This window comes from Rhinatrema bivittatum, chromosome 8 (genome assembly GCF_901001135.1).
Source record: "Rhinatrema bivittatum chromosome 8, aRhiBiv1.1, whole genome shotgun sequence".
NCBI classification, from domain to species: Eukaryota; Metazoa; Chordata; class Amphibia; order Gymnophiona; family Rhinatrematidae; genus Rhinatrema; species Rhinatrema bivittatum.
Window position 1 is genome coordinate 178,753,694 of NC_042622.1, and position 13,233 is coordinate 178,766,926.

General features: G+C 50.5%; 1 protein-coding gene across 4 annotated transcripts in view; it reads right to left on the reverse strand.

Moving 5' to 3' along the window:
* MYO19 (myosin XIX) overlaps positions 1–13,233 on the reverse strand; it is a 152,479-nt gene that overhangs the window by 96,612 nt on the left and 42,634 nt on the right. The window contains exon 13 of one of the 4 annotated variants that reach the window (XM_029611653.1): positions 1,541–1,625. The exons of the other annotated variants lie outside the window; for them this stretch is intronic. Within the exon in view, the coding sequence (XP_029467513.1) occupies positions 1,558–1,625 (68 nt within the window). The 3' untranslated portion in view covers positions 1,541–1,557. The remainder of the gene's footprint in view (positions 1–1,540; positions 1,626–13,233) is intronic. 4 annotated transcript variants of the gene reach the window in all.

Here is a 13,233-nt window from a genome sequence, read left to right on the forward strand (position 1 = left end):
TGTAGGAGATTTTAATGTAGTCGCAGGAAATATTAATTTTTTTTCAGAAGTATTATCTGACTGGGAATTCACATGATATGCAAGGGCCCCAACTCAACGAACAGGCCAAATGCTCAATTTAATGTTTACTTCGAGATCTACTGATCTAACAGGGACTCCTTTGTTTATTTGTTTCACCCTTGGTGGGACCATGGTTTATTATCTTACGTGGTGAAGTCTCACCCAAAATATAAACTATGAAGCCTTTTCGGAATTCACAGGACAGACATGAAACTGCTAGCGTCTGATCTTCAACAATTTACATCTAATTTTAGTGATCTATCACCAACTTCCCAGATATCTAATTGGAATTTAATTTAAAAAATGGCACTAGAAAACAAGAAAAGGAAGCTAGATAGAACCAAGGCTTTTATCATTCAGGTTTAGCCCTTTTAAGGAGTCAGAACTAAATAAAACTGGCTTGCAATTCCCCTATTGATTACTTTGAGATAGAATTAAAAAAAGTTGAATGAGACGCTATAAACAGGCAATTAAAGCAAGCAGAAAATCAACTAATGCAGCTGTTCAAAACAGCAACTCAACTTTCAGGATTGAAGAGAGTCCCACTGACTGAAATCTCAATCTTTAACAGTGGAAGATTTTGCGATTTATTTTAAGGAAAAAAAAAAAAAAGACAATGCCATTCAGCTGTAGTTTCCCAATACAAAGGCTGTTAATCGTGCTAAGGCAGCAGGTATAGCTGATGAGCTCTCCCGGCCTCCAAGTACTGGAGGTGGCAGACTACATTCAATTTCAAATGGCAGAATGTGCTACTGGAAAGAGTTATGGGGAATCTTAACCTGGTGGTGAAAACAGGAGTGGAAAAAGTTCTTTCCTCTATGAATAAGAGCACATCTGTGTTAGACCCTATGCCAACCAAGCAGGTAAGAAACAGATTTACAGCTTGCCGATTTTTTAATTTATTTATTTTTGTAATGATTATCAATGCTAGCCTCAAAGAAACCTCAGGCCCAATATTCAAAGCGCATTCAGCACTATTTAGTCGGATAAGCAAGACTTATGCGGCTAAGTAGCGGCCACTGAATATGCACCTACGATCAGTGGCCTCCACCTAGCCATAAGAGTCACTATATGGCTAAATTTTACATGCACAAAAAGAGGGCGTGTACTGGGCAGACTGGGGGCGGAGTGAGTTAGCAGTATAACTTATACGTCTAACTACCGATATTCAGAGTTAGCTGCATAAGTTTACATCTTAAGTTTAGATGCCCGAAAGAGCAGGACTAAACTTAGCCAGGCAGACTTATCTGATGAAGTGTGCACATGCTCACTGTGCCACTGAATATACATAACTTAGCTGGATAAGTTCTAACCAGCTCAGTTATTTACACAGCCAGCTTTGAATATCTACCCCCTCAAATGCATCCCATTGTAAAGAAAGATTATTTAGATCCATCAGAGCTTCAGCATTAATTGGCCAACATCCAATCTACCATTTGTAATGAAAGGAATTGAGAAAATAGCTGCTGCTCAAGCTTACTGATTTTTCTGAAAAGGTTAATGCACTTCATCCAAAAGTGTCAAGGTTGCAGAAGGAAGACAGCATGGAAACTGCTCCAATAGCACTAACAAATGAAACAAAGATTAATATTGATAAAGGAAAGCACATAATGATGGTTTCAACAGATACGAGCTCAGCTTTCAATACAGTGGACAGTAATCTGCTGCTAAGTCAGCTGAAGGGCTCGGGAATTTAAGGAACTGTCAAGGTGGTTTAGTTCCTTCCTGGTAGATTGATACTTTCAGGTAGATGAGGATCAAAAAGAATCGCAACTTAAGCCCATGCTGTGCTGCAGGGACCCATATGTTTTCTACTTATTTTTAATCTATTTTTTTTTAGCTCCTTCAGTGACTCTAATCCAAGATCAAACATTTAGTTGCTATCTATATGCAGACTATATTCAGGTTTTATCTGTTTTTAATTAAGACCCTCCATCAGAAATACTCAGTTTTAATCGCTGTTAAGATGAGATGGTGAATTGGTTCCAAACTAAAAGTAAAACCTACAACAAAGGAAGATTGGTTCTTACCTGCAAATTTTCATTCCTGGAATACCACAGATCAGTCCAGACTCTTGGGTTTATGCCTCCCTTCCAGCAGATGGAGACAGAGAAAGTTTCACTGGCACATAACCCGGGGTGCCACCTGCTGTCCCTTGGTATTTACCTGTATCTAAGCCAAGATTATCCCTGTAACAACATTAACACAAATAACTTTTCACAAACGAGCAAGGGAAAAAGAGGTTAAACCCCACCAGAAAACTGCTCGCTTAAAAAACCTCCAAGCCAGGAGAACAAACCTGCAAACTTAAGCAGCTCTGCAGCCTATATACTAACCGAACCATATCAGAAATACGAGTGGACTCTTCCCCCCGCAGAGCGGGACTCTGGACTGATCTGTGATATTCCAGGAAAATAAAATTAGCAGTAAGAACCAAACTTTCCTTTCCTGTTTTTACCCGGATCAGTCCAGACTCCTGGGATGTACCAAGCTTCCCTAATTAGGGTGGGACTGCCAGAGTCCTGTTCGAAGAACACTCTCACCAAAGCCCTTGGTCTCTGGAGCTTGGACATCCAAACGATAATGTCTGGCAAAAGTGTGCAATGACTTCCAAGTAGCCGCCTGACAAATTTCTTGTGGCGACATCAGCTGACACTCGGCCCAAGAAGTCGCCTGAGTGCAAACTGAGTGAGCCCTCAATCCCTCCAGGATCGGACGCCCCTTACAGATACAAGCCAAGCTTATTGCCTCTTTCAACCATCTTGCTATCATGGACTTTGAAGCCTTCTATCCTTTCCTAGGACCACTCCATAGCACAAAGATAGTAGACATCCTAAAACTATTGGTGACTTTCAGGTAACGCAATAAAACCCGCTTCACATCCAGAAAATGCAAGTCTTGTGCATGCGAAGTCGATGTGTTCCAATCCAGAAAAACTGGAAATTCCACAGTCTGGTTCAAATGGAACGCTGATACAACCTTTGGAAGAAAAGAGGGCACCATCCTCAAAGATATCCCGGAATCTGAAATCTTCAGAAAAGGTTCTCTGCACATCAATGCCTGAAGTTCCAAAATCCTTCAGGCGGAGCACATGGCTACCAAAAATACTAGCTTCAAAGTGAGATCCTTTAGCGTTGCCCTTTTTAAAGGTTCAAAAGGAGCTACACACAAAAATCTAAGGACTAGATTGAGATTCCAAGAAGGATATATTTTCCGCACAGGACGACACAGATATTCTGCTCCTTGAAGGAAGCAAACCATATCTGGGTGAGCAGCCAACGACCGGCCATGCACCTTGCCTCATAGTCAGCCCAATGCCACAACTTGAACCTTAAGAGCGCTAAAGGCCAAGCCTTTTACCTAACCTCTCTGCAAAAAGGCCAAGAAATGAGCTATTGAAACCTGAGTCAAGTTTATTCCTCGGCCCATGCACCAGGACTCAAAGACCTTCCAGACCCTTACATATGATAAAGTGGAAGTCTTTCTAGCCTGTAACAAGGTGGAAATTACATCCTCCAGATATCCTCTCTCTCTCAAACGTCTCCTCTCAAAAGCCAAGCCACAAGACAAAAGAGATCCACCTGATCTGAAAATATGGGACCTTGCTGAAGAAGCTTCGGTAAATGAGCGGGCCACAGAGGATCGTCCACTGCCATGTTGACCGGGTCCACGAACCATGGGCGCCTTGGCCACTCCGGTGCCACCAGGATCACTTCTCCGAGGTGATTTTCTATTCGTCTTATCTTTCCCACCAGAGGCCATGGAGGGAACACGTAAAGTAGAATCCCTCGGGACAAAGGTAGAACTAGGAGCATCTAAGCCCTCCGCTCAGTATTCTCTTCTGCGACTGAAGAACCGGGGCACCTTGGCGTTCTTCCGTATTGCAATCAAGTCAAGGTGGGGAGTACCCCACCAGTGACATAACAGAGCCATCGCCTCCTCAGACAGCTCCCACTCCCCGGGATTCAGCTTCAGGTGACAGAAAATCCACCTGCATATTGTCCACCTTCAATGTGAGACGCCGCTAGCATAACTAGATGCAAACAGCTCCTGAGTTTCTTGGGCTACTGCTCGGCTCCTGGTTCCCCCTTGACGGTCGATATAAGCCATCGTGGTTGCATTGTCCAACAGGATGCACACTAAGCGGCCGCTCAACAGAGGCAGAAATGCAACTAACGCATACCTCACTGCCCTAGTCTCCAAACAACTGATAGACTAGGCCCTTCTCTTCCTCAGACCATTGTCCCTGCACAGATTGACTCTGGTATACTGCACCCCAAATGGAGAGACTGGCATTCATGGTAACCACCACCCAGTCCAGCACTTCTAAGTCCACTCCATGCCATAAATGCTCCTGACCAAGCCACCATGCAAGACTGGACCTGGCAGGCTCCTCAAGAGATAGCGGAAGATGAAATTGCTCCAACAAAGGATCCCACTGGGAAAGGAGCAACTACTTCAGGAGCCTCATGCACACAAAAACCCAAGGAAGTAGCTTTAACATCGAGGCCATAGAGCCCAACACTTGAAGGTAATCCCAGACTCTGGGTAGCTCTGCTTCCAACAATCTATTGACCTGACTCTGCAACTTGAGTATACGATCCTCTGTAAGGAAGACCCTTCCTGCCCTGGTGTTGAAGTGCACTCTCAAGAACTCCAGAACCTGAGAGGGGGTGAGATGACTCTTCGCCAGATTCACCACCCACCCCAGCGACCTTAATTGCTGCAAGCTTGAGCTACCACCTGAACAGCAAGGACTTCCGACACTGCTCAAATGAGCCAGTCGTCCAGGTACGGATGAACTAGGACGCCCCTTTTTCTGAGTGCCGCTGCCACAACCACCATCCATGGTGATGTTGCCAAGCTGAACGTAAAGGCACAAAATTGGAAATGCTTGCCAAGGATCACGAAGTGGAGAAACCTCTGGTGATCTGGGCGGATTGGAATATGCAGATAAGTTTTGCTCAAGTCTAGAGACACCAGGAACTCTCCCTTGCGCACTGCTGCAATCACGGACCTCAGCATTTCCATCTGAAAACGAGGAAACTTGAGAGCGACATTCACTTTTTTAAATCCAAGACTGGATGGAAGGACCCTTCCTTTTTTGGGACCACGAAATATATGGAATACCTTCCCTGTCCCTTGCTCCCCCATAGGAATAGGAACCATGGCTCTCAGTGCTTGTAACCGATTCACGGTTTCTCAAATTACCCTTCTCTTGCAGACTGAAGTGCAAGGGGACACCATGAACAAGTCCCGTAACTGACGAGAGAATTCTAACCCTTAGCCATCTCTTATGCTGAGGACCCACTGGTCTGACATGATTTTGGCCCACTCCTCATAAAAGAGAGTCAGATGCCCTCCAATAGGAGGAAAAGAGGAGTGGACCAGCATCACTTCATTGGGTGGTCTTGGCTCCGCCAGAGCCCTAGCCAAGACTCTCTCTACCTAGCTTTCTGCCCTCTCAAAAGGACTGGTTCCAGGATTGCTGCATCTCAGCGTTTTGCCTCAGAGCCCCTACAGAGGTCCAACCAGAACGAAACCATCTGTTCTTTGGAAACCAGGACCACCCTCAAAGGAACCTCTGTTACCTTTGGGCTTGTCCTATGGCAGCCTGTGCCCTTTGGACTCCGAGAGCTCCTCTAAGTCTTCCCAAACAGAAGTTTTCCCTTAAAGGGTAAAGCTCCCAAATGAGACTTAGACCATACATCCGCCGACCAGTTCCTTTACCAAAAGGAGCCTTCTGGCCAAAACCACAGACATCATAAATCTTGAAGACATTCTGATGAGGTCATACAGGACATCCGCCACATAGGCCACTACTGCCTCCAGAGAGTCTGCCTGCTTAGCTTCTGATGGCGAAAGTGATCTCGTGGCCTGCAATTGCTGATCCCAGCACAAATTGGCCCTCTGCATGAAGCTATTGCACATAGCAGCACGAATGACGAATGCAAACACCTCAAAGATCTTCTTGAGATGAACTTTCTGTCCTGCATGTCCTTCAGTGCCGCTGAACCAGCCACAGGAACAGCAGTCTTCTTAGTGACTGCAGATACAGATGCGTCCACCTTAGGAAGTGCCAACAACTCGAGGGTGTCCTCCGGCGATGGATTCAACTTAGCCATCGGCCGACCTACTTTCAGGCTCATCTCAGGAGTATCACACTCCCTAATCACCAGCTTTTTTACCGACTTCTGATCAGGAAAAGCTTTCGCTGGACTCCTCAGGCCATCCATGACTGGGTCCACACCCTCTTGATCAGATTCCTCCTGACGAACCTTAATCCCTAGCTCCTAGAGAACATGGAGAATAAAAGGGCCACAACTCCTCTTTTCGGAACAAACTTACCACCTTAGGGTCATTCCCCTCTGCCACTGGCACCTAGCTCAACCCTCCATCCGGACCTTTATCAGTAGCATTTGGACCATTTCCAGCCCTGGCTGGATCCGGGAAAGCTGGAATTTGTGGAGCCCCTTCCGAGTCATCCGAGTCGATATTCAGACTGCCCAGAGCAGTCCTCATTCCAAGGACTCTGGATGCCTTGTGCAGAACTGGACTCCCAGAACCGCCAGGCCTCTTAACCGACTGCCGAGCATGTGGCCAGAGTCCAGCCCACTCTTCTGGCTGTCTTTCATGCCAAACATGCTTCGTGCATGAGCAGGACAAATTCAGAGGAAAATGGAGCGTGATCCTCTGACACATCCTCAGAAGGATCACCCTCCCCGTCCAAATCAGGCTCCCCCCCCAATTAAAAATGCCCTGCCCCACCGGCGACAGCAGAGGGGGGAGGTCCTCATCCCCCTGAAACAGCCCAGAGAGGCTCTGGGCCTCAGACAACATGGCCAACTTTCCCCATGCCCGGCGGGGGAGGGGCAGCTGCCTGCAAAGACGCTCCCGCGCCTGCCTTAGCCTTGGGCTGCCGTTCCAATGGCCCCAATCTGCCCTCTCCCCTGGAGAGGCATCGGGAGCACAACCTAGTGTGAGACAGACTTGCCCGCAAGTTGCTGCACGAGCAGCATGCACTGCTACGTGTCATGGGGTCGAAGCCTCGCTGACACCAAAGAGGCCTGATCACGTGGTAAAAAGAGCCCCGCAGAACCGCACTGCCAACAAAACTGCACCAGCCAGATACTCACCTCACTGCAGCTGCTCCAAGCCCCCAACGTAGCCAACCGGCTGCAAAAGCCTTGCTTTTTTTTTTTACTGATTCTTCCATTCAACGGTATATATAAACTGTTTAAATACTGAGGAAGCCTAAAAGACTTCCTTGGGGGGGAAAAAAAAAAGCTGCTGCAGAGGAATTATTCTCCTGCAGGAGTTATATCCCCCCCCCCTGCTGGCGATCAACCGAGCCAGCCCAAGGTCCCTGACCCCCTGCTCATCTCCCTCAACACCAGGGATAGCCCCACCAGAGCCTCACAACCTCCTGGGAGGATAATCCAAAAGAACTAAAAATCTCTCTCTTTTTTTTCCCCCAGACTACAGGGATTGCATTTCTATCCATCTGCTGGAGATAGAGAAATACTGAAGGAATGCAGATGGCACCCCAAGTTTTAGATAGCGATGGCAGAAAAGGACTCTACAGCCCATCCAGTCTGCCCAGCAAGCTCCTGAAGTTATCAGTTTCCTATACCTATCAGTTTCTGAGACCGCTAAGGTCAGGGCTCTTATTGGTTTCTGTATGAGACCAATTTCCCTCCCCCCCCCCCTGCCATTGAATCAGAGAGCAATGTGCAGTGTTGGAGTTGCATCTGAAGTGTAGTATCAGGCTTTTGGTTAAGGGCATAAACCGCCACATCAAGCAAGTTACCTCCATTCTCATGTGTTTTCCCAGACCCTACAGTTCATGTCTTTGTTGGTTGCTGGCTGAATCCGATTCCTCCTTTGTTTTTTTTTCCCTGCCATTGAAGCAGCGAGCCAAGATGGAGTTGCCTCACATTTTGAAGTCTATTTGCCAAGGGTAGTATCTGCCACACCAGCAAGATACCCCCATGCCTTACTTCATTCCCCTCCCCTTTGCCTTTAGGGATCCACAGGGTTTATTCCATGCCCTTTTGAAATCTTGCACCGTTTTTGTCTTCACCACCTCCTTTGGCAGGGCATTCCAGGTGTCCACCCCCCTCTCTGTGAAGAAATATTTCCTGATAATGCTTCTGAGTTGTCCTTCCCAGAGTTTCATTTCGTGACCACTAGTTCGATTGGATTCATTCCAGCGGAAAAGGTTTGTTGTTGATCGTGCATCATTAAAACCTTTCAAGTATAAGAAAATTACTTCCTTACCTGCTAATTTTCGTCCTGTAGTACCAAGGATCAGTCCAGACGGTGGGTTATGTCCCCAGTCCAGCAGATGGAGTCAGACAAAGCTTCGGAGGGTGCTGACATATCAACCAGTGCACCCTCCCTAGATCCTCAGTATAGAGAATATCAAAGCCAGAATAACAAACTAGAAAGGATTGGATCAAGTGTATCTGAAAGTAGATCAAATGATACTAACAATTGCAACTTGCAAAGAGAACTGTCGAACAGCCTCGAGGAACGGAGGCAAAAGACCAACAGAAAACCAAAAATAGCAATGTAATGGCAGATCGAGCAGGCGAACCCCAGTATCCCAGAAGTAACCAGGAGGGCGTCTGGACTGATCCTTGGTACTACAGGAACGAAAATTAGCAGGTAAGGAAGTAATTTTCTTTTCCCTGTACGTACCAGGATCAGTCCAGACGGTGGGATGTACCAAAGCTTCCCTAAATCGGGTGGGCCCCTGAAAGCCCTGCTCGAATGACCCGGTCGCCAAAGTATCTGGAGGTTGGCGACTGTAGATGCAGATGGTAATGTCTTGCGAAGGTATGCAGTGTGTTCCAAGTCTCAGCCCGACAAATTTCCTGAGATGAGACGGACTGGGATTCCACCCAGGAGGTTGCCTGTGAATGGGCCTTGACCCCCACTGGAGGAGTCCGACCAGCACCGACATATGCAGTCACTATTGCTTCCTTGAGCCATCTCACGATCGTGGTCTTTGTGGCCTGCGACCCTTTTCATGGTCCCGACCAGACGACGAACAAGCGGTCGGAAGTCCTGAAGTCGTTAGTAACTTCCAAGTATCGGATTAGGCTGCGCTTGACGTCCAAATGTTGTAGAGATCTTGGCTCGCCGGCTGCGAAGGACGGGAGCTCTATCGTCTGATTCACATGGAAAGTTGAAACAACCTTGGGAAGGAAGGAAGGCACTGTACGTAAGGATACCCCGGTGTCCGTAAAACGGAGGAATGGTTCCCTGCAGGAGAGTGCTTGGAGTTCCGAGATGCGGCGTGCGGAGCTAATGGCCACCAGGAAGACTGTCTTCAGAGTGAGGTCTTGATGGTGGTGTGGCGAAGGGGCTGGAAAGGAGGACCTGCGAGAATCCCGAGGACCAGGTTAAGACTCCAAGAGGGGCAAGGGTCCCAGACTGGAGGCTGTAGATGCTTCGCCCCCTTGAGGAAATGGGTGATATCCGGATGAGACAAGAGAGAAGGGTGATCGGTTGACTGAATGAACGAACCCAACACGGAAACTTGTACTCGCAGAGAATTGTAGGCGAGTCCTTTGTCCAGGCCGCCCTGTAGGAATGAGAGGACCTGGGGTATTGAAACCCTGCTGGTATGAGTGACGTGGTCAGTGCAACATTGACTCCAGACCCTCATGTAAGCGACCAAAGTGGAGGTCCTCCTAGCCTGTAGAAGGGTCGAGACTACCGCGTCAGAGTAACCTTTGCGTTGGAGCCGCCTCCTTTCAAAAGCCAGGCCGCAAGACAGAAGTGTTCTGCCTGGTCGAAAAATACCGGCCCTTGATGGAGTAGACGAGGAAGATGTCAGAGGCGCAGCGGGCCGTCCTCTGCGAGGTTGAGCAAGTCCGCAAACCACGGTCGTCGTGGCCACTCTGGGGCTACCAGGATGATGGGCCCCCGATGTATCTCTATTCTTCGTAGCACCTTGCCCACTAGAGACCAGGGCGGGAATACGTAGAGGAGGAGATGACCCGGCCAGGGGAGGACCAGTGTGTCTATGCCCTCCACCCCGTGTTCCCGCCTACGACTGAAGAATCGTGGCGCCTTGGCGTTCTGAGGCGTCGCCATGAGGTCCAGGCAGGGTGTCCCCCAGCAACTGATGAGGAGCTGCATCACCTCATCAGAGAGAGACCACTCCCCGGGATCCAGAGTCTGTCGGCTCAAGTAGTCCGCCTGAATGTTGTCTTCGCCTGCGATGTGGGAAGCTGCCAGGTGTGTGAGGAACCGCTCTGCCCATGCCATCAGGCAGGCTGCTTCGAGAGCCACATGTCGGCTCCTCGTTACACCTTGGCGGTTGATGTAGGCTACAGTGGTCGCGTTGTCCAACAGGATCCGCACTGCTTGATTTCTCACGAGAGGCAGGAAATGAATAAGCGCCAAACGCACAGCCCTCGTTTCCAGGCGATTGATTGGCCAGACGGCTTGCGCCTTTGTCCACTGCCCCTGGGCGGAGCTCCATTGACACACTGCTCCCCAACCCGTCAGGCTGGCGTCGGTGGTGACCACCACCCAATCCGGCATTTCGAGCGAGGTGCCTTGTGCGAGATGCAGTGGATCCAACCACCAAAGGAGACTGGATCTGGCAATCGAGGGGAGAGGGAGGATTAGCTGGTACTCCTGCGATACCAGTTTCTAGCGCGCGAGTAGTGCTGCTTGTAAGGTACGCAGATGGGCGAATGCCCATGGTACTAGATCGATGGTGGAGGCCATGGATCCCAGGATCTGCAGATAATCCCACGACATGGGCTCCAGAAGTGTGGCGAAGTGTTGGATCTGGTCTCGGAGAGATTGCGCCTTGTCCGGGCGTAGAAAAACCTTGCCCTGAACAGTGTCGAAGCAAGCGCCCAAGAAATCCAAATGCTGCGAAGGCCTGAGACTGCTCTTGGCGAAGTCCACCACCCAGCCCAGAGATTGAAGGAGTTGAACGACCCGGGAGACCGCCCGCTGTCCCTGGAAGGTCTTTGTCCGGATGAGCCAATCGTCCAGGTAGGGATGGACTAGGATTCCCTCCCATCGGAGAGCCGCTGCCACTACAATCATGATCTTTGTAAACGTCCGCGGGGCGGTCGCCAATCCGAAGGGGAGAGCCTGGAATTGAAAGTGCTGGTTGAGAATCTTGAAGTGCAGAAATCTCTGATGAGCCTTGCGGACTGGAATGTGGAGATAGGCCTCTGTCAGGTCCAGAGAGGCGAGGAACTCTCCCTGATGTACCGCTGCGATCATGGAGCGCAGGGTATCCATTCGGAAGCGAAGGACCCGGAGGGACTTGTTGACCTCCTTGAGATCCAAGATTGGGCGGAAGGCTCCGTCCTTTTTGGGTACGACGAAGTAGACTGAATAATTGCCCGAACTCTCCTCTCCGGAGGGGACGGGCAAGATGGCCTCGAGATCCAGGAGCTTGTCGAGGGTTTGTTGCACAACTTGTCGCTTGTGACTCGGACCGCACGGTGAGAAGAGAAATCTGTCCCTTGTGGTGCGAGCAAACTCCAATGCGTAGCTGTTCCTTAGGATGTCTAGAACCCACTCCTCGTAGAAGAGGGATAGTCGTCCTCCGATCCGGGGGGGGGGGGGGGGGACGGGGACGAGGAGTGGGTGAGCCTGACATCATTGGGGGATTTGGAGAAAACCCCTTGCGGAGCCCCCTCCCTGGGTGGTCTGCATCCACGAAAGGAACAGGGCCATGACTGTGTTCTGGTGGATGGAGCCCGGGGCACCGTTTGCCGGGGGCAACGATAGCAGCGTTGAGCACGGGGCCGACTCCGGAAAGAAGTGAACGATCGATTAGGCCGCTGGCGGTCCTCGAGCAGACGATGGACTGTATTTTCCCCCAAAGACTTAATGATCTGGTCCAGGTCGTCTCCAAAGAGAAACTTGCCCTTGAAAGGAAGAGATCCCAGGCTGGATTTGGAAGAAGAATCTGCCGACCAGTTGCAAAGCCAGAAGAGGCGCCTTGCCGAGACCACGGAGACCATGGACCTTGCTAAGACCCGGAGCAGATCGTACAGAGCATCCGCTCCGTAGGCTATGATGCCCTCCAGGCGGTCCGCTTGGACTGCGTCCTCCGGCGGTAGTCCCTGGGAGGTGAGAAGTTGTTGGGTCCAACGGAGTCCAGCCCTCTGCGCGAAAGAACTACAAATGGCAGCGCGAACTCCCAGGGCCGAGACGTCAAAAACTCTCTTTAGGTAGACTTCCAGCTTCCTATCCTGGAGGTCACGCAGTGCCGTCCCACCAGTGACCGGTATTGTTGTCAGTTTGGTAACTGCTGATACCGTTGAATCCACCTTAGGAACCCTGAGGAGCTCCAGGAAGTCCTCTGGAAGCGGATAAAGTTTTTCCATCGCCCGGCCGACCCTGAGGGAGGCTTCGGGAGTATCCCATTCCCTGGCCAGGAGCTGCAGGAAGGTGGCGTGGGAGGGAAAGGCCCGGAACGAGGGGCGCAGGCCAGCCAGAACTGGATCCCCTTTCTTGCTAGAAGAGGCAACGACTGGCGCGGGGGGGTCCTGGGCGGGGAGCTAGGGGAGGCTCGAGGTCCAGCTCCTGCAGGATATGAGGGATTAGGTCCTCTAGCTCCTCCTTTTGAAAGATGCGAAGGACCCGTGGATCATCTCCTTCCAGTTGCGCAGCAAGGAGCGGATCATCCCCAAGTGAAGACGGCGGATCTCCCCCTGGATCCGGGAGAGGGGCCGCCCCTCCCCCCGAGGGGAGGGCAAAATGTACCCGGGGTGTCCCCGGTCCGGCCCTGGTGCCCCCCACCCCCAAAATGCCCTGGGCCCCCATGGGTGTCTCTGATAGCCGGGGAGCCTTGACAGGTGGCTCAAACCTGGAAACCCTAGGATTCTCCAGGCGCTGCAGGTAAGCATTGTGCATAAGCACAATGAACTCCGCCGGGAACGCTAGCAAGGGAACCGGGGTAAGCATCGGCGGGGTATGTCTAAGAAATCCTCCCCTGCATCTCCTGATGGCTGCTGCATGTTGTCCCCTGCTTCCAAATGGCCGCCGCTCCCGCTGAAAGCGGGGCCGGCTCCTGTAGTCCACGGCGCGCTGGAGCGTGGGAAAAGCTTTATCCTGCGGCAGGGAGGTGTCCTCCCCACCAGGGAGGCACCTTTCACAAAGACCCTCGTGTGACCCTCGCGA